The 19,766-nt window shown below is 40.1% G+C and overlaps 1 protein-coding gene across 18 annotated transcripts in view; it reads left to right on the top strand.

The window, feature by feature from the left end:
- dlg5a (discs, large homolog 5a (Drosophila)) overlaps positions 1–19,766 on the top strand; it is a 233,889-nt gene that overhangs the window by 93,721 nt on the left and 120,402 nt on the right. For all 18 annotated transcript variants that reach the window (XM_043678989.1, XM_043678987.1, XM_043678993.1 and 15 more), the window contains 4 exons: positions 9,382–9,450; positions 11,520–11,694; positions 12,713–12,856; positions 15,618–15,801. In XM_043678989.1, coding sequence (XP_043534924.1) covers positions 9,382–9,450; positions 11,520–11,694; positions 12,713–12,856; positions 15,618–15,801 — 572 coding nt within the window. The remainder of the gene's footprint in view (positions 1–9,381; positions 9,451–11,519; positions 11,695–12,712; positions 12,857–15,617; positions 15,802–19,766) is intronic.

Below are 19,766 nucleotides of genomic sequence, written 5' to 3'. Positions count from 1 at the left end.
CTACAAGTCCGGATCCCATTCCCCTGCCAAATTAGTTTAAACCCCTCCCCGAAGAGTGCTAGCAAACCTACCTCCCAGGATATTGGTGCCCTTCTGGTTCAGGTGCAACCCGTCCTGCTTGAATAGGTCCCACCTTCCCCAGAATGCAGTCCAATTGTCCAAATACCTGAAGCCCTCCCTCCTACACCATCCTTGCAGCCACGTGTTCAACTGCACTCTCTCCCTATTCCTTGCCTCACTGTCACGTGGCACCGGCAACAAACCAGAGATGATGACACTGTCTGGCCTAACTTTCAGCTTCCAGCCTAACTCCCTGAGCTCTTGAATGACCTCCCCACCTCTCTTACTACCTATGTCGTTGGTGCCAACGTGCACCACGACTTCTGGCTGCACACCCTCCCCCTTAAGGATTCTGAAGACACGGTCCGAGATGTCACGGACCCTAAATGACTAAATTGCATGTAGGAAGGTTTTGGTACTTTGCTGAAACAGAGTTGTTTCATATTTTTCTCAATGTGCAGTTGTCATTCCATACAGCATCCCTGGGTAAGACAAAGGGTGGAGGGGTTAGCTTTTTAAATCAACAACTTGTGTTGCACGGACATTGCAACCCTGGGCTGCCATTGCTCCCCAAACCTTGAATTCCTCACCATCCAATGCTGCCCTTCTATCAACCATGGGGATTTACCGGTGGTTTACTAACCACTGTGTACATACCACCACAAGCAAAGATTGAGGAAGCACTGGATGTGCTGTACTCCACCACTAACACCCTGCAGACGGAATACCCCGAGGCCCTGTTTATTGTGACTGGCGACTTCAATCAAGCCAATCTAAGGAAGGTGTTGCCCAAGTACTACCAGAACATTACCTGCCCCACTAGAGGTCTGAACAATTCAGACCACTGCTACACTACATTAAAAGATGCCTAACACTCCATCCCCTGCCCTCATCTCGGGAATTCCGTCGACAATTCCATGTTTCTTCTCCCAGCTTACAGGCAAAAACTCAAGCAGGAGACCCCCCTCGTGGATACAGGTCCAGTGCTGGTTAGAGGAGGCAGAGGATCAACTTCAGTGCTGTCTGGATTCGGCTGATTGGGCCATGTTCAAACAGTCCGCAGGTACCTTGGAGGAGTACGCCACCACCGTTACAGACTTCATTAGCAAGTGCGTGGAGGACTGCATACCAAGGAAGTCAGCAGGAAACCCTGGATGAATCAGGACATACAGAACCTGCTAAAAACCAGGCATGAGGCCTTCAAATCAGAAGACCTACTGAAATATAAGGAATCCAAGTCTGACCTTCGCAGAGCCATTAAGAAAGCCAAGGACCAATACTGATCCAAACTAAACACCCAGACAGATACCTGGCAACTATGGCAAGGACTGAATGTCATCACAGGTTCTAAAAAACAACAGTGCAAGATAGAAGATGATGACACACCCCTCCCAGGTCATCTCAATGTCTTCTATGCTTGCTTTGAGCAGAATTTCGGCAGAGGTAACACCTATTCTGACAAGTCCTGACGAACCTATCCCAACAGTCATTGCATCGGAGGTCAGATCGGTTTTCCTTCATGTGAATCCAAAGAAAGTGATAACACCAGACTGAGTACTGGGCCATGCACTCAGAGCACGCCAGATTGGGTGGCACGTTGGCACAGTGGTTAGCACTGCTGCCTCACAGCGCCAGAAACCCGGGTTCAATTCCCGCCTCAGGCGACTGACTGTGTGGAGTTTGCACGTTCTCCCCGCGTCTGCTTGGGTTTCCTCTGGGTGCTCCGGTTTCCTCCTACAGTCCAAAGATGTGCAGGTCAGGTGAATTGGCCATGCTAAATTGCCCGTAGTGTTAAGAAGAGGGTAAATATAGGGGTATGGGTGGGTTGCGCTTCGGCGGGTCTTGTTGGGCCGAAGGGCCTGTTTCCACACAGATTGATCTAATCAACTGGCAGAGGTCTTCTCAGACATCTTCAATCCCTCACTGCAGCAGGCCACTGTCCCTGCTTGTTTCAAGGGGGCCAACATCATCCCTGTGCCTAAGAAAGTTCATGCAGCATGTCTCAATGACTACTTGCCCATCACACCTCCCTCAAACATCTTGACACCAAGCTACGTAAGAATCCTACTCATTGACTACAGTTCAGCCTTCAACATTATTATCCTTCAAGACTGATTACTAAATCTAGTGATCCCTGACTAAACCACACTCTCTGCAACTGGATCCTCAGTTTCCTGATCCACAGGCCACAATCAGTGAAGATTGTGGACAATATTTCATCCTCACTAATGCTCAAAACCGAAGCCCTCCCAGGGGTGTGCACTCAGCCCCCTACTGCACTCACTGTATACCCATGACTGCATTGACAAATACCAAACTAATGCCATGTACAAGTTCGCTGATCTCACCACCATAGTTGGTCGAATCTCAGGTGGTGACAAAACAGACTACAGAAAGGGGGTGGCAAACCTGGAAATATGATGCACTGAGAACAACCTAGTTCTCAATGCCGGCAAAACCAAAGAACACATTATTGACTTTCGGCGGGATGTTACTCATGCTCCCTAAACATTAACAGCACAGAGGTAGAACTAGTGAAGAGTGTCAAGCTCCTGGGAGTGGTCACCCACAACAAGCTTTCTTGGACTCTTCACGTGTAACCAGCGCACTGGTTACAAAAGCCCAACAACGTCTCTTCCTCAGGCAGCTGAGAAAATTTGGCATGATGGTGAATACATTTGCCAACTTTCATAGGTGTGCCATCAAGAGCATTCTGTCTGGGTGTATCACTACCTGGTATGGCAACTGTACCATTCAAGATCGGAGATGGTTACAGAGAGTGGTAACCTGGCCCGGAGAGTCACAAAGGCCAACCTCCCACCTATAGAATCCATCTACCAGGCCTGCTGTCAAGGAAAGGCTGCCAGAATTCTCAAAGATCCGTCCCACTCTGCAATGTTTCTCTACAACCTCTACCATCGGCTGAACACACGCATCAGCCAGTTTTGAAACAGTTTCTACCCTACTGTTTTTAGAAACTAAGCGGACTGTCAAACCCTTAATATTCGCCTGTACCTGTGTTTTTGTTTTTGCTGCTGTTTACCTATTATTTACTTATCTATGCTACTTAATTCTGATTTGTCTATCTTGCTCACAAGACAAAGCTTTTTACTGTGTCTTGGTACACGTGACAATAAATTCAATTCATTTCAATAATTCTGAAATAATGTTTCTTCACTTTAGCAATTATATTATCCCTGATTGCATGGAGGTATGAAATAAAGTTGAGTTTTAATAATAATATCAAAACTTCCCTATTGACTGTGTGGCAAGCCAATGTTCTATACACTTGCAGCTGACCAAACTCCATCGTTTTAATTTGGCTCTGTTTTTGTTAGACAGCTAGAGTTCCCTATACATATCGATAACTATCGAAGTTTCCTATCTCTGTAACGCCAAACTTGAAAAGGTCATTGTTGAGAATGGTACCTTTAAAAGCCTCCAGTTTTGATGAGATTGCATGAATAATTGTTTAATTAGATTTTATTGTTATGTGTACTTGAGTATCGGGGTACAGTGAAAACTGTACAATTGCTATTCTCTGGCGCCATCATAAAATATAAAAGACAGGATTAAAAAACAGAAGAAGAAATAAAAGGAACAACCAAATGAAAAGCAAATGCCCAGATCATGCCCCGGCCTCTACCATGAATCTTTGCTGCCAGAGAAACAAAGCCACAAAGTCAATTCTGTGAACACTCAGGTGCCCCAAGTCCCCATACGCTACCACATCCATTATGCAACCGCCTCCACTGTCACACATTCGGTTGCAGCCATGTCCATAGAGCCATGCCATCAATCTTTGTCACCAATCTTTGCCACTGTCTTGCCTCCACCGACGCATCACTGCCCTGAGTCCACGCTGGACTGATTCTGGCAATGCAGCCACAACTGAAGCTGCTGAATCCTGAACTGAACCCAAACTAGACAGTCGGCCCACTACGCTGAAGCAGCCGCTGCCTTGTTCTGGCTTATGTCGCTGCTGCCTCCTGGGACTGCCATTTCAGCAAAGGAACTGCTCTTGCAGCTGCCGACATTCCGGGAAGGAACTGCTGCTAAAACACCGTGAAAGGGGGGAAACAAATGGCAGATGGAAGTAGATGACCTCAGGGTTTGGTCCAAATGCTGCTACTTTGCTGCCAACATGTTGGATATGCAGCAAGATCTGGTCAACATTCAGCTTGGCCTGATAAATGGATAAGGACCAATGCCTGTTTTGGTAAAACAAAGAGCTGCAGATGCTGGAAATCTAAAACAAATGTAGGAGTTGATGGAGAAGGTTCGCAGGTCTGGCAGCATCTGGGGAGGGAGAAAGATAAAGCTAATGAATAGTTGAGAGGAAATCTTAAGTCAGTTTGTGGAACCTTTAACGTTAAACCATTTGTCGTCATTCTTTTGGCATCATTTATCCACACCCTAACATTAATGAGAGGCTCTGCAGTTAGAAGCATTGTTACCTGCTTGAATTTGTTCTTCAGCACTCAGTATGCTGTTTTAGATGCATACTTTGGATCGTATGAATTTTGGCTGATTTGCATCTTTTCATTTGTGAACTTCACATACCAGTCTCTCCAAGTATTGGTATTTTTTCCCTATCATTTTCATTTAACCTCATCTAAAATGCAACTCAATTTTTTTAGCATCACATTTCTGTCAGATTGCTTAAAGCAAGACCTAGTTTTTAGATGGTAATTTGAAAATTTCCGTGAACTTGAGACTTTACTGTCTAATTCTCTCAGTTAAGATGTTCCTTTCTTCACAAGGACAAAAGGCATAATTGTAGCCAGTTTGTGGTAGACTTGCAAGCTACTCATAGGGAAATGATGCAAGCCTGGAATCTGTCAGCAGAAAATCTGCATCTAAATATTTTGTTTACTTTCTATGCATGGTGCTGAAAAAGCAAGGCTGCAGTTGCACCTATTCCTCTTTTAATCTTTGTATTTGTCCTGTTCAGTCATGTGACTTACAGAAGAAGTAATTGTTTTATTGTGTACTCTTCCTTCCCTGACAGTTCCTGGCTAAACAGATCCATGGGAAAAAGCAACCACTGAAGCTCAGTGTTGTAAATTCTTCTGATGCCTTCAGTGTTCAAGAACATTGTTTTCAGTGGTTAAGTGTAAAAGAACTGTCGACTAGTCTTCTTCCAATTTCAGTCTAATGCTGTGGTCCCCCATAGAAAGCTGGACTGCTGCCAACTGTAGATAATCACAAACAGTAAACTGAAATGTTTGCTTGCCACCTAAAGTTTTGACCACTATGCTTTAGCATCTGATGAAATGTTGACAGCTGTTGCTTGTGGAAGAGCAAAGATATATTGCATTGCAAAAATACCAATAACATTTCTTAATGAGTATTTAATAAGATGTGTTTTAAAAGTAAATATCTTTCAAATTAACTTATTCAAAAACTAGTAGTGTGATAGAGTTAGCACAGAAACAGACCTTATGGTCCAACTTGTCAGTGTTGACCAGACATTCTCAATCTGACCTAGTCCATTAGTAGTATGTCTTTGCAAGGGATATACCACTTGAATTAAAAATTTCAGCAAGTTATCAAATTACAGTATGAATATTATTTTGTGTTTGCATATTGGTTTAATTAAATTATTGTGATCATTCTTCTTGGAAGGCTATATAGTGATGGCATTAAAATATCTATCATGATAAAATGTACTTCAGCATCACAGTTGATTTCCTTAAAATTATTTTCTGCGTCAAATCTTGCTAATGGAACATCTCCAGGTGTGCCCCATTAGACATTTTTTGGAGCCATTTACTCACTCAATGCTGATTTCCATGGCACTCCACAAGTTACAGGTTGCCGTGCTAAAAATGCTTCCTTTATCCTGACTTCACCTACTGATTACTCAATCCTCTATCCATGCTAGTATACTACTTCACCATCATGGGCTTTTATCTTATTAATTAGTTTTATGTGTGGTATCTTATCAAATGCCTTTTTGAATTCCAAATCTATTAGAGTCATGGAGATATACAGCATAGAAAGAGACCTTCGGTCCAACCCGTCCATGCCAACCAGATATCCCAACCCAATCTAGTCTCACCTGCCAGCACCCGACCCACATCCCTCCAAACCCGCCCTATTCATATACCCATCCAAATGCATCTTAAATGTTGCAATTGTACCAGCCTACATGACTTGCTCTGGCAGCTCATTCTGTACATGTACCACCCTCTGTGTGAAAATATTGCCCCTTAGGTCTCTTTTATATCTTTCCCCCCTCACCCTAAACCTATGCCCTCTAGTTCTGGACTCCCCGACCCCCAGGGAAAAGACTTTGCCTATTTACCCTGTCCAAGCCCCTTGTAATTTTGTAAACCTTTATAAGGTCACCCCTCAGCCTCCGATACTCCAGAGAAAACAGCCCCAGCCTGTTCAACCTCTCCCTATAGCTCAAATCCTCCAACCCTGGCAACATCCTTGTCAATCCAAATGTCTGATGTGATTTCACTTTCGTGAAGCCATGCTAACTCTGCTTGATTATACTCAATCTTGCTAAACATTCTGACTGTCTCATTCTTTATTATAGACTCCAGCATTTTCCCAGTGACAGTCCACTCCACCCAGCTTTGCCCTCATTGCTTCATAATTACACTTATTTAATTTTCACACAGTCGTTTTTGACCCAAGTTTCTCGTTCTCACATGAAATGCTAAATTCTGCCATGTTATGGTTACTGTTCCCTAGGGTTCTTTTACTCTGAGACCATTTATTAAATCTGCCTCATTAGACACTGCTGTTGAACAAGTCATCCCAGTGGTATTGCTTATGTGTTTATTTTTGAAGCCTTAAAATTGAACAAATTTTCTGCTGAAATGATTTAATTTCTAAGTCTGCATTTAATAAATAATATTGCAAGTTGTTATTTGTGGTGTTAATATGAGAACAGCATACTTTCACATTTACATTCTCCAGACAGCATCCAACATCAATAGCTTAGTGTCTTTTGAAATTGAGGAATTAGTACTATGTATATTTAAATAGCCAGTGAAGAAAAATCCACACACTTGTTCAAAATATGGCCAAATGCTTCCTTTTTATCTCAGGTGGTACATTAAAGAAAGGTTTGTATGGTATCTTAGATAGTTAACGCATTCACAGTTGTAATGACTACAGTGTACATGTTGTGCAAGAATTACAATTCATTGTTAAACTTTATTGATTATATGTAACAGAAGATGTATTGTTGAAAAGAGAGAGGTGTCACCAAAGTTTCCTTTTGTTTTGCACTAATTGGAACAAACAAGAATGTCCTCTAAGTGCAAATTAAAAAAAAGGCAACATGTCCCTTTTTTGAGAGAAAAAGGTTTTATGTTAGCTTTAATTTGCAATTTTCTACTTTTCAGAGCAAGACCACTGTGTCCAATAGCATGTGACTTAGCATTGCAGACAATGTACAACTGTATCCCATGCTCACATCTTAAACGTGCATTAGAACTTTGCTAACGAGAAATTGTTCCAGTTAATCTAAGATGCTCTCAAAGGGCTGATCTATAAGTCAAGGATTTATTGAATACAGCTGAAATGATTTCAAAGGCCAACATGCTGTTACCAAGTCATCCTTTATGTATATATGCGTAGTACTTGATGCTAGTCCGTCTTCCTCAGAGCCAGCTATCCGAGTGAACAGAACTTCTGATACTCTTGTTTATGTTTGCCATCCAGGATTCCCTGATTGGACCAGGTTAACAGCCCCAATCAGGGAACTCATTCTATGATGTCCACCTGTCTGATCTTGTTACAATCACTAATAGCCTGTGTCATACTTGTAAAAGTCCATGTGTTTAAATGACCATGTGTGTGGCTCAAGAGAGTTGTAATAGATCCAACTAGATAATCACTGTTCTGGATTGGCGTAGCTATTTCAGATGGCTAGTACAGTGGTTTGACAAGTGTTAATTGTTAAGTTACAATAATAAGTGGTCATTCTGATGCCAGTGATAGATATTGTGAGGGGAGGTGAAGAAGGTGGGTATTAAATTGTGTTAAATTGAAATAACTGCAGATGGTGTAAATCGGAAACAAAAATAAATTGATGGAAAAGCTCAGCAGGTCTGGCAGCATCTGTGGAGAGAAACCAGTTAATGTTTCAGTTCAAGTGACCCTTCCTCAAACTCAATTAAATTGTGTTGCTTTGCTACTGTGAATACAGTCATTTAATACTGTGAATACAGTCTGTGTGGTGCATTCTGCACTTTCCAGTCTGGTTCTTATAGCTACTGTCTTATTTTCAGTTTGACAATCAAGGAAAAAGATAAAGCAACATTAAAAGTTTGCTAGTAATACAGTTTGGAGGAACAACACAGAGCTTTTGTCCCATCCACTGCAACATGTCTCAACCTCTGTATGCTGTCTGTTATCCAACTATGCCTTGGTCCTTCCCTCTTCCTGCTGCCCTTCACTTTTCCCTCTCAAAGAAATCTCTGTAGTTGTTCAGCCCTGATCAAATGGTCAAAGTACTGATGTTTCTTTTCTAGATGTCACTTTTAGAGGTTTTTTACCTTCTCATCACTTGCTTTTATCATCTGAAAGTCGAATTTTATCCATAAATTTAGTAGCTGGATCATAGGCCTTTAATTTCTTCCACAAATCCTTAAATATTGTCTGGGTTTCTGAAGCATACAGGAATATGGATAGAATGTTGCATCTTCTGAGTTTTTTTCCCACGGTTACAAACAGGAGATTTCTTGTTAACATATCCATTAGCGATCATAAGTATGCACAAGAACATCAATAACATATCAATGCTATGCTGTTGAGCATGGTTAATAGAATTGCACTTTTGCCTGCTGCAGTTATTTGAGAATTGACAGCATTGGAATATCTGTGGACTGTGTTCTGTTCACACAATTACTCAACTGATCAGTATGGTATTAAAACATATATGGAATGACTAATTTTGCTAACCTTGGGATGTTAATATCTGCGGCACCAAATAACGTTGCTACTCTGTCCTAGAATGCCCGGGTTGAGTCCCAATCCAAAATCATAATTTGCAATGTTGACTGACACTTGATCGCAGTTATGAAGGAAAGTCACACTATTAAGACCATAATCTTTTCACCCCAAGATTGATGAAATAGATCTCTAAAGAACATCAAGGGAGCTCTTGCTCTGTTCTGTATTGCATTCCTAAAACCCTGTTATTAAAATAGATTATCAAGTTGTTTAATATATTTCAGAAAGTTTGTTGTATGCTAGTTGGTTTCCACATTGCATTATATTCCAGTAGTAATTGTACATTAAAAAGTACTTTAAGAGTAGAAAGAATTTTGTGTCTAAAGTTGTATGCTTCTACAGGATCTACCTACAGTGTGCTGTCAACAATGCCTTCCGACTCAGAAAGTAGCAGCTCCCTCAGCAGCATTGGTGAGTTTTCAACCTTTCTCTGTGATACAGTCCAGATCCTACTTTTTACTCAGATACTTTATCTTTGATAAATGAAAACCAAATACAAACATATGAAAAGAAGGGTGTGAAAGATCCATCCATCAGACAGTACAGCTCTGTGTGTTGTAATCCTACTTTTAATGATGCAGCTGCTCAGAGAAACAAAAGCAACCTTGGACAATCCAGGACAAGCTGTGGGAAATTCCTTTCCAACTCTAAAACAGCTCCAGGAAACCACAGTTGTTCATGATGTATCACTATCTAAACTCCCTATTGCATAGCCTCTACAACAGATAAATGTGCTCTTTTCTCAATAACTTGTCAAGCTCTGTTTAAAGAACAATCCCACTGCATGCAATGATTATTTGTTTCAGATGGCAGTACTTTACAAATAAGTAGTTTTTCACTTCTAACATAACTCCATGCCTATAGATGATTGTAGGTTTGACCGTTGGTCTTATTGCTATGTATTTAAAATAACTATTCAATCCTAACAAATTGGAAGGACTTGAAGATTCTGGAGATGGTATAGAAGAGATTTACTAGAATTCTTCCAGTGATAAAGTAGTTGTGATTTAGTTACATTGGAGTTAATTGGCATTATTTTGCTGAGGGCAGAGAAAGTTCAGAACAGATGTAATAGAGGTATTCAAAATTATGAAGGGTTTAGATAAAATAAATGAGGCAAAGTGTTTTCCAATAAATGAAGAATAATAATCAAATCATACAAATCTAAAGTGGTGATTAGCAAAAGAACCAGAGACAGCATAAATAACATCTTTTATTTAAGTAGCAGGTTTTTTGGATTTTGAAAACTGTGTTGGTTAAATAGTGCATGCATCTGTAGTAGCCTCCACAAGGGAATTGTATGAGTATTGTAAAGAAATAAATTGCAGGGGTATGAGAAATTAATGGGGAGTGAAACAGATTGGATTGCTCTTCAGCCCAAACTCTGGTCTAAATGGCCTCCTATGTAATATATGATTCTGTGAGCTGCAATTAATCACTTAAGTCTTAACGCCCCTATTTATACAACATCATTCAACAGGTTTACAAATGGGGCATAAAGTACAAATTGATAACATTATTGGTTAGACCACAGAATTCTGTGCTCAGTTTTGAATGCATTACTTTGCAAAGGTCAATGATGTGATGCATAAGAGCTTCACTAGCATGGTGTTTGGGATAAGTGGTTTTTGTTTTTTAGGAGAGACTAGATAAACTAGAATTCTGTTCTTTAGAACAAAGAAAATTAAGATGTCACAGTATGTTGAAAATTAAGTCTTTAGGATAAATTAGAAAATAAAACTTTCCACTGATCTTTGAATTTGTAATTAGAAGACATTGAATTTCAATCATCAATATACTGAGAAGGGAGAAGATGAAAAAATGCTTTTACCCAAATGATTGTGACAGCATAAGTCTCCCATCAGTTGGAAGCAGAATCCTTATCAATAATTTTAGAAAGGGAAGTGAGAAAATATTTCAAAAAGGAGTATGGGGAGTGGGCTGGGATTTGGCGCCAAATGGAGCACTTCAAACTGTAAAATTCCATGATTTTGTGTGATTTTATTTGTGGAAAATATAATTGCCATAATTAATTCATCACAAATATTTTGACAAATTTTCCATTAAAAAAATGAACGCTATCTTGAAATATATACTGTTTCGTATCTGACAGAAACAAAATCTTTTGCAGTTTCCTAAGCAGCTAACCCTTGTTAGCAAATGTATAATATAACATAATATAACAATCTTGATGGAGAAAATCATGAATTTCTCTTTAAGCAAATTAGAGTCATAGAGCTGTACAGCATGGAAACTGACCCTTCGGTCCAACTGGTCCAACCCTTCGGTCCATGCAGACCAGATATCCTTTTTTTTAAAAAATAGTCTAATCCTGATTTTCTCAGGTCCTGTTTAGAGAGTAAATTAAAATTGTAGTCCTCGGGAATAATGTAAGACATTGCTGGTGAGTGCTGCAAATGATTTTAACTGCACACCAATTTTCTACCAAAAAATAACACAGATTAATTTTCCTTAAATAGGTACAGGTACATCTGGGAAAGCTGCTTCTCCTCCACCAATGCTCATGGATACCAGGCAGATGAGTGAGAAGTTAGAAGCCATAGTATTCCAACTTCGACAGGTCACTCGGGAAAGAGATGAGTTACGTAAACAGCTAGCACTTTCTTCTCCTGGGTCTACATTCGATGATTGCAGGTATGAACCTTGAACTTTTATTTCAGGGTACTTTATGAAACTCTTTAAATTCTGAAAGAACAATTTTGCACCTAATGCTTGTACAGAGACTTTAACAGTTACATTTGTAATATTGTGACACCTGTTAAGCAATTGTAGAGACGACATCTTTTTATTTCCTTATTTGGACTGTGGACTAAAAAGGGAAGACACTGCTTTAAACTAAGGAGGCTACATGTATTTTTTTGCTTATTATTATTATTATTATTATTATTATTATTATTATTACCTCCAGGTATTCTTTGTAATACCTACTGGACTACTATTTTGAGAGTCCGTCGATTCTCCTGCTCCTTGGATGCTGCTTGACCTGCTGCGCTTTTCCAGCCACACATTATCGGCTACTATTTTGAGTGTCAGATTTTGTTGGAAGTAGGAAAATCATATGCACAAATGAAATGAAGTCTCCACTGGATATATAATGGGGTGAAAATATTTTTCAACATTTAGATCAATATTTCAAAAGATGTCGTTTATGCTACCTAAATATATTCTGTACAGTATATCATGAAAAACATGATGACTGGAAAATCAAATGTTACATCACAACTTTTAATGTTTTTCCTCAAGGTCAACTTAAAATGTAAAGATAATTTTAAAAGGCAGACTTTCTCTTTTAGAACTAGTTTTATTGAACTGGTACCTTTTTAAATATTAGGAGACAGAAGTTAGAACTGGGTCATTGAAGAGGAAAAGCAAGCAGCACCTTTTCAGGTAAAAGGAGTCAAAATTCAAAGGTATATGTGGCCAAAGCGCGCTCAATACCGAGAGTCAATGAGAACTTTGAATACAGGGGTTGACTACGTTTTGTTGGTAGAGTGTGCAGGGATATAGAATTAAAGAAGGAAAGTAGAATTGGAGTGTAGATGAGCCATGATCTAATTGTTCAAGGTCAGCGTAACTCCTGATTCTAATGTTCCTTAATCTTGTGAATCCTTGATGTTGCAATCGCTAATACCTGGTATCTGTTTCTCAACAGACCCAGCCCAAAGCCGAGCCATGACTATGAGAGACTGAAGATGCAGTGCATGAAAGCCATGTCGGATCTGCAGTCTCTGCAGAACCAACACACAAAAACGCTAAAGAAATGTGAGGAGGCAGTCAAAGAAGCAGATTTTTATCAGTAAGTGCAACAGCAATAGCAACTTATAAAGTGCCTTTAACATATCATAACATCCCAAGGAATTTCAAATTGAATTTCAAAACTAAGTGTGACACTGAAGCCTGTAAGTAGGTACTTAAGACCAAAGGCATCATAAGGGAGGAAATTAAGATTGATAAGTGTAGCAATGGTATTGCAGAGCTTAGGGCGTAGTCATTTGAAGGCACAGCAATCAATGGTAACATTATTAAAATCATGGATATTTAAGAAATCTGAATAACGGAGCGTGGATATCTTAATGAGTTGTAGAACTGGAGATGATTACAGAGAATACAGTGAGGTCAAGGAAGAACTTGAAAGCTAGAATGACAATCATCATTATGGTATTGCTTAACAAAGAGGTAATAAAAGTTAGCAAAACAGGGGTGATGGGGCAAAAGCAAATTACTGCGGATGCTGGAATCTGAAACCAAAAGAGAAAATGCTGGAAAATCTCAGCAGGTGTGGCAGCATCTGTAAGGAGAGAAAAGAGCTGATGTTTCGAGTCTAACTGACCCTTTATCAAAGCTGACAAAGGGGTGATGGGGTAACAGTTGTGGGTTAAGAGACAGACTGAGGCATTCTGCATGATTACAAGTTTGTAGAGAGTAAACCATGATGCTAGTCAGAAGTGTGTTGAAATAATCACATCTAGAGGTAACAAAGGTATTGGTTAGTTTCAATACAATAGGAAATAGGCTAAGATGGCTGGAGTTGGGGCAATGTGGTGATGAAGGAAATAGATTCTCTTAATGTGGACACATGGTTGAAAATCATCTCCAGTTTAAATATGACACCAAGATTAGAAATAGTTTGTTGGATACAAGATAGCATGCTTACTTGCTGAGATTTGCCATAACAAACCTTTGCTTTGGTCTTCTGATGTCTCATTTGTAATTTGAAAATATCTAGCAATTTGTGTGTCTCACCTTTTCATTAGAATCAGTGCAAATGAAAAAAAAAATTGGGGTAGAGGCAAACCTTTGAGGGGCATTGTGTCCCAATCTCTAGGCTAGAAGGCCCTGGTTCCAGTCCTACCTGCCCTGGAGGTGTGTAAAACATTTCAGAACTGGCTGATTAAATTAACTAAAATGCTCATACAAGGGCTTTTTTAGTTCAGTAGTGGCACCTCTACCTCTGGGAAAGGAAGCCTTGGTTCAAGTCACACATGTTTCACTGTGTAATAATCTCTGTGAACAGGTTGTTCCTCCCTCCTATACCTGCATGACCCAATCACTTGTGTGCAATGCATTGTTGAAAAGAAGGGAGAAAATTATGCAAGATCATGAGCAATGAACAAGCAGACACTTATTAAACTTGAATCGGAAGATAGCATATGAAATCAAGATCTTCATACAAGCGCAGAATTTGTGGCAAGATATTGAGACCTTGTGTCCAGTCTAAGTCTTGTGGTGTTACTGTAGCAATGACCAAGTTCTCCAAAAAAATGGATGATGCATCCAAACTTCACGTCATCAAGCACCTGTCAGATAGGATGACGACTTAGATACTTAAGATACAAGTCAGACAACAAGCACACATCTACAACTAATAATACTTATCCACACCCCCAATGACATCACAGTATAAAATATTACTGTCAAAAACAACCTATCAAGATGAAATAGTTCTGTAGTTCAAATAAAAGATTATAAAATACTTTTGTCCCTTTGCACAGTTAGTTACTCCTGGATATTCTGTCAGTTCAGTTGGCTGGACAGCTGAGCTTTGATACAGTGATGCCAATAACATGGGTTCAATTCCCACACCGACACCAGCTGAGATTACCAGGAAGGAATCTCCATCTCAATCTCTCCCCTTGCCTGAGGTGTGGTGATCATCAGGCTAAATCACCACCAATATTCACACTCGCTTGCGCTCTCTCTTGCTTGCGCTCTCAATCTTGCTGTCTCTTCCCCTTCTGCCCCCTGAATGTGGAGCAGACCTATAGTCAGATAATATTATGGCAACTTCACATTTTATTCCAATATAAAGGCATCCACCTCGTCTTCAGTCACTTTCTCTGTCATTGTGTCGGTGCAGTAAGTCATTTGTGTGTCTTGTGCAGTAACATGAGAAAGCTCAGACCCCAGGCTTTGATGACATAGCCTTGTGAAAATTAATGTTGTAAGTCGATTTCAAGATATTTGACTCCAGTATGTGTTAACATGTTAAATGTAGCGGACAACAAAACTGTATCGACTGGAATGGGCATTTCCAAAATATAGAGACAGTCATGTTTTCTGATTTTCTAATGTCTTGATACTAGTTCTGTTGGAGTTGTGTAAAATCTGAGCTATAATTTACCATTTGTCTTTGAGGTTTGTTTCTTTTCTAGTTGGCATATCTGTTTGGTCCTTATTGCTTACGTTTGTTTTATTCTAGTTTGCACAGTAAAGATTCTTCTTTTTTTTAATCCTGGAGTGCTGCCACTTATTTTCTTATCATTGGTTCTTTCATGTGTTATGTTCTTGAAGTTATTATAGTCTGTTCATCAGATCCTAGCAGCTGGCTTATATGGTATTTTGTTACCTGGGGTCAGCACAGGTTACACTGTAGGATGTGGAGAAAAGAGATCAGCTTTTCAGAAATAAACAAGTCCATCTTTAGCTTCAAAGGTAGAGGCCACATTCTGTACATGAATTGTAAATTATTTACAATGATCGCGTTCTAATAGGTCACACTGATGGTGCAACAAGAAAATCATGCTAGTTTTTCCAAAATCCCTCCTCTTGTCTTTCAGCACATTGCACAGCCGCCTGCGAAATGATCAGTCTCAACTCAAAGAAGAAATGGAGGCCATCAAAAGGGAGAACACCCAGTTGCTACGGGAACACAATCACTTTCAACAGACCTGTGAGGAGTTAAAGAGGCTCCATGATGAAGATCAGAAGGAAATCACTGATCTACGCAGTCAGCAGCAACAAGTAGGTGTTGAGTACATGATGAAGCATATTTTTCTGAATTATATGATTAAAGTAGTCTCTCAGCTATCATCAATCATACTGAGTTATATTTCAAAATAGTTCAGAGCATCCGTCATCGATTTTGTTCGGAATTTCTCCCCTTCTGCTTGTGATAACAGTGAATAGGAACAATGAGCAGAGGCCAGCAAAATGCCACATAAGGGACTGGAAGGGGTCTTGTATGGGATTCTTATTCTTTGGTTGCCAGTAATTACCACTGTTACCAAGTAGTAATGCACAGCCAGAAGGCTATTATAAGACCTCAGATACGGCCTTGTTGGAGCATTGAAGAATTGCTGATCTGTTCTATGGAGTTTCTAAATGTTTATTGGTTTCTATGCTGAGCCAGCAGATTTGGACAGAGTAAGGCTGTAAAATGGGAAACTATGGGAGGGCCCAGGGAGTGGAGCAGTGAAAGATTCTAAAAGGACTAATGTATCTTAAGGTGCACTAGATTTCATTTTATGACATTGCTTTTGATATTGTCAAATAAACACAAATAGTCAAAACCATACAGAAAATCTTTGGTTACACAATTGCCATTATAACTGTTACCGAAGATATTTTGAAATATCTTCAATTTCTATATTATGAAGTTCACAGCTCTCAAGTCCACTTTTCCACAAGGTTTTACCTGTTGAAAACTGCTGAATAATTGATACATAATGGTAACTTGAGAATTTATTTTTGTGAATTTGACTTCAAGCTGCATTGGGAGAGTTTTGTTCGATAGTTATAACATGGGATGCTTTCCTTTATGTGATGATTGATTGCAAGATTCAATATTTGTCATTTGTAAACACAACCCCAGTTGGAGCACAGTGAAAAGGGCCTAAGCTGCATTTTTGAGAGTTGCAGTCAATCAAAGTGATACTGGTCCTTTCTTGGTGTAAGGCGCAACATGACAATGAGATAATCTGGAAGTTAGTGTTCAACACCTCATTGAGCTTCAAAAGGAGGGATGTAACAGCATAAGGTGGGAGTGATTCCAAAAATTACAGACAATGGTAAGAGAGGTAACACTTCAGCATTCTCAGAATCCTACAGTTAGGAGTGAAATAATAATGTCTGTTCTATTGAATAGTAGGTATAGGATCTGACACATAAAAGGCTGCTGCTGAAACATGTGAATAAAGTTGAAAACAGAAGGTCTGCAAAGATTAGGGCTATCATCAATCAAGGGTGTAGTGGAGCCAGCAGAGCTTAAGATTGGTATTCATGTAGTCCCTACAGTGTCGAAACGGGCCATTTGGCCCAACTACTCCACACCAACCATCTGCTGAGTAACCCACCACACCCACTCCTCTACCTTATTATTCTACATTTCCTCTGAATAATGCACCTAATCTACACATGTCTGAATACTATGGGCAATTTAGCACAGCCAATTCACCTGCCTTGCACATCTTTGGATTGTGGGAGGAAACCTGGAGGAAACCAATGCAGACATTGGGAGAATGTGCAAACTTCGCACACAGTCGTCCGGGGTTGGAATCGAACCTGGGTCCTTGGCGCTGTGAGGCAGCAATGCTAACCGCTAACCGCTGAGCCACTGTGCCGTTTTTGTCAGTTATGGAATACATAAGTCATGGAAAGAAATTTAGAAGATTTTTCTATCTGAAAACTGTGAAGGTGAAGGGTGGTCTGAATAAGATTGTGTATCTGAGTCTATGTGAGCACTCAGTGGTTCGCTGAGCTGGAAGATTCATTTTCAGACGTTTTGTTACCATACTAGGTAACATCTTCAGTGAGCTTCTGGACAAAGCACTGCTGGTGTTCCCTGTTTTCTATTTATATGTTTGGGTTTCCTTGGGTTGGTCTTGTTCTTTTTCTCAGGGGGTGGTAAATGGGGTCCAACTGAATGTGTTTGGTGATAGAGTTCCGGTTGGAATGTCATGCTTCTAGGAATTCTCATGGGTGTCTCTGTTTGGCTTGTCCTCGGATGGATGTCTTGTCCTTCCTTAACTGTATGTAAGGGCACGAGTGAGAGAGGGTCATGTCGTTTTGTGGCTAGTTGATGTTCATGTATTCTGGTGGCTAGTTTTCTGCCTGTTTGCCCAAGTAGTGTTTGTTACAGTTCTTGCAAGGTGGGAGTGAAATGAAATTAGTTTTGCTTGTTGTCTGTATAGGGTCTTTGAAGTTCATTAGCTGCTGTTTTAGTGTGTTGGTAGGTTTGTGGGCGACCATGATGCCAAGGGGTCTGAGTAGTCTGGCAGTCATTTCCAAGATTTCTTTGATGTAGAGGAGAGTGGCTAGGGTTTCTGGACATGTTTTGTCTGCTTGTTTGGATTTGTTGTTGAGAAATCGGCGGACTGTGTTCATTGGGTACCCATTCTTTTTGAATACACAGTTTCGGTTATTTTCCTCTGCTTTTTGTAGTTCCTCTTTGCTGCAGTGTGTGGTGCCTCATTGAAATAATGTTCTGATACAGCTTCATTTCTGGGTGTTGGGATGATTGCTTCTGTAGTTCAATATTTGGTCCGTATGTGTTGTTTTCCTGTAGACGCTGATTTGAAGTTCCCCATTGGCTGTTTGCTCTACTGTGACATCTAGAAATGGCAATTTGTTGTTGTTTTCCTCCTCTTTAGTGAATTTTGTCAGTAAGGGTACTATTGATGGTCTTGAAGGTTTCCTCTAATTTGTTTTTTTTTAGTGATGACAAAGATGTCATCCATGTAGCGGATCCAGAGTTTGGGTTGGATGGTTGGCAGAGTTGTTTGTTTGAGTCTCTGCATTCCTGCCTCTGCTAAGAATCCTGATATCAGAGATCCCATGAGTGTTTCGTTGGTTTGTCTGTCGGTTTTGTTGTTGAAGGTGAAGTGTGTAGTAAGGCATAGGTCCACTAGCTTGACGATACTGTCCTTGTTGATGAAGTTGGTGGTGTTTGGTGTATGTGTCTTTGGGTCTTCTAGCAGTGTAGTCAGTGTTTCCTTGGCTAGATTGATGTTGATTGATGTGAACAGGGCTGTTAAATCAAAGGAGATTTATGGCATTCCAACCGGAACTGTATCAACAAGCACATTTGACTTGGACCCCATTTACCACCCCCTGAGAAAAAGAACAAGAAATAACATCACCGCTGGAAATGACATTGCCAACCAAGGAAACGCAAACATATAAATAGAGAGCAGGAAACACCAGTGCTTTGTCCGGAGGCTCACTGAAGATGTTACCTAGTATGGTGGCGATAAGTCTGAAAATGAACTTTCCAGCTCAGCGAGCAAACCTACGTCCAGAACCTCGACCTGAGCTACAAATCGTCTCAAAACTTGCTAGCATTTTTGAATGCAGTGGTGCTGAACTCTAAGTCCAACTCGCCAGGCTTTACTCCAAATCATTTGAGGCCTTGCATCTAACATGAATCCAACACACCTCGAGTCTGTCACAGCTCAGAAGATTAAATTAGAAAAAATAAAACTGTGCAGTTCTGAAAACTGATATAGAAGTGTTGGCGTAGCAGCATATGTCATTTGACTAGTAATCCAGAGACTCCGGCTAATGCTTTGGGGACATGGTTTGAATCCCACTGTGGGGAAAATTTGAAATCAATTTTTAAAATTTCTGAAACTAAAAGCTAGGTGGTGTAGTGTAACTATTGTCAATTGTTGTAAAACTCCATCTGGTTCACTAAGGGAGGGAACCAAATATGTTGTCTTCACCTGGTTTGGTCTATATGTAACTCCAGACCCATCAGAACATCTATATTTGTTAAGAGCATTATGCAAAATGGCTCAAATATCTCTGGCATTAATGTATGAGGTAGAGGAAGAAACCTATCAGCAACAACAGGGAAGAAAGAATTCTCAAGAATGTTCTCATGTTAAAGAATCAAAACTAGGGGTCATGATTTGTTAATATGGGGAATCCCATGCTATTAGTATCCTGTGGGCTGACCAGAACCTGAACTGGACTAACCATGTAAATAC

This window comes from Chiloscyllium plagiosum, chromosome 38 (assembly GCF_004010195.1).
Source record: "Chiloscyllium plagiosum isolate BGI_BamShark_2017 chromosome 38, ASM401019v2, whole genome shotgun sequence".
NCBI classification, from domain to species: domain Eukaryota; kingdom Metazoa; phylum Chordata; class Chondrichthyes; order Orectolobiformes; family Hemiscylliidae; genus Chiloscyllium; species Chiloscyllium plagiosum.
The sequence above is the reverse complement of the archived record's forward strand: the minus strand, read 5'-3'. Positions and strand labels throughout refer to the sequence as shown.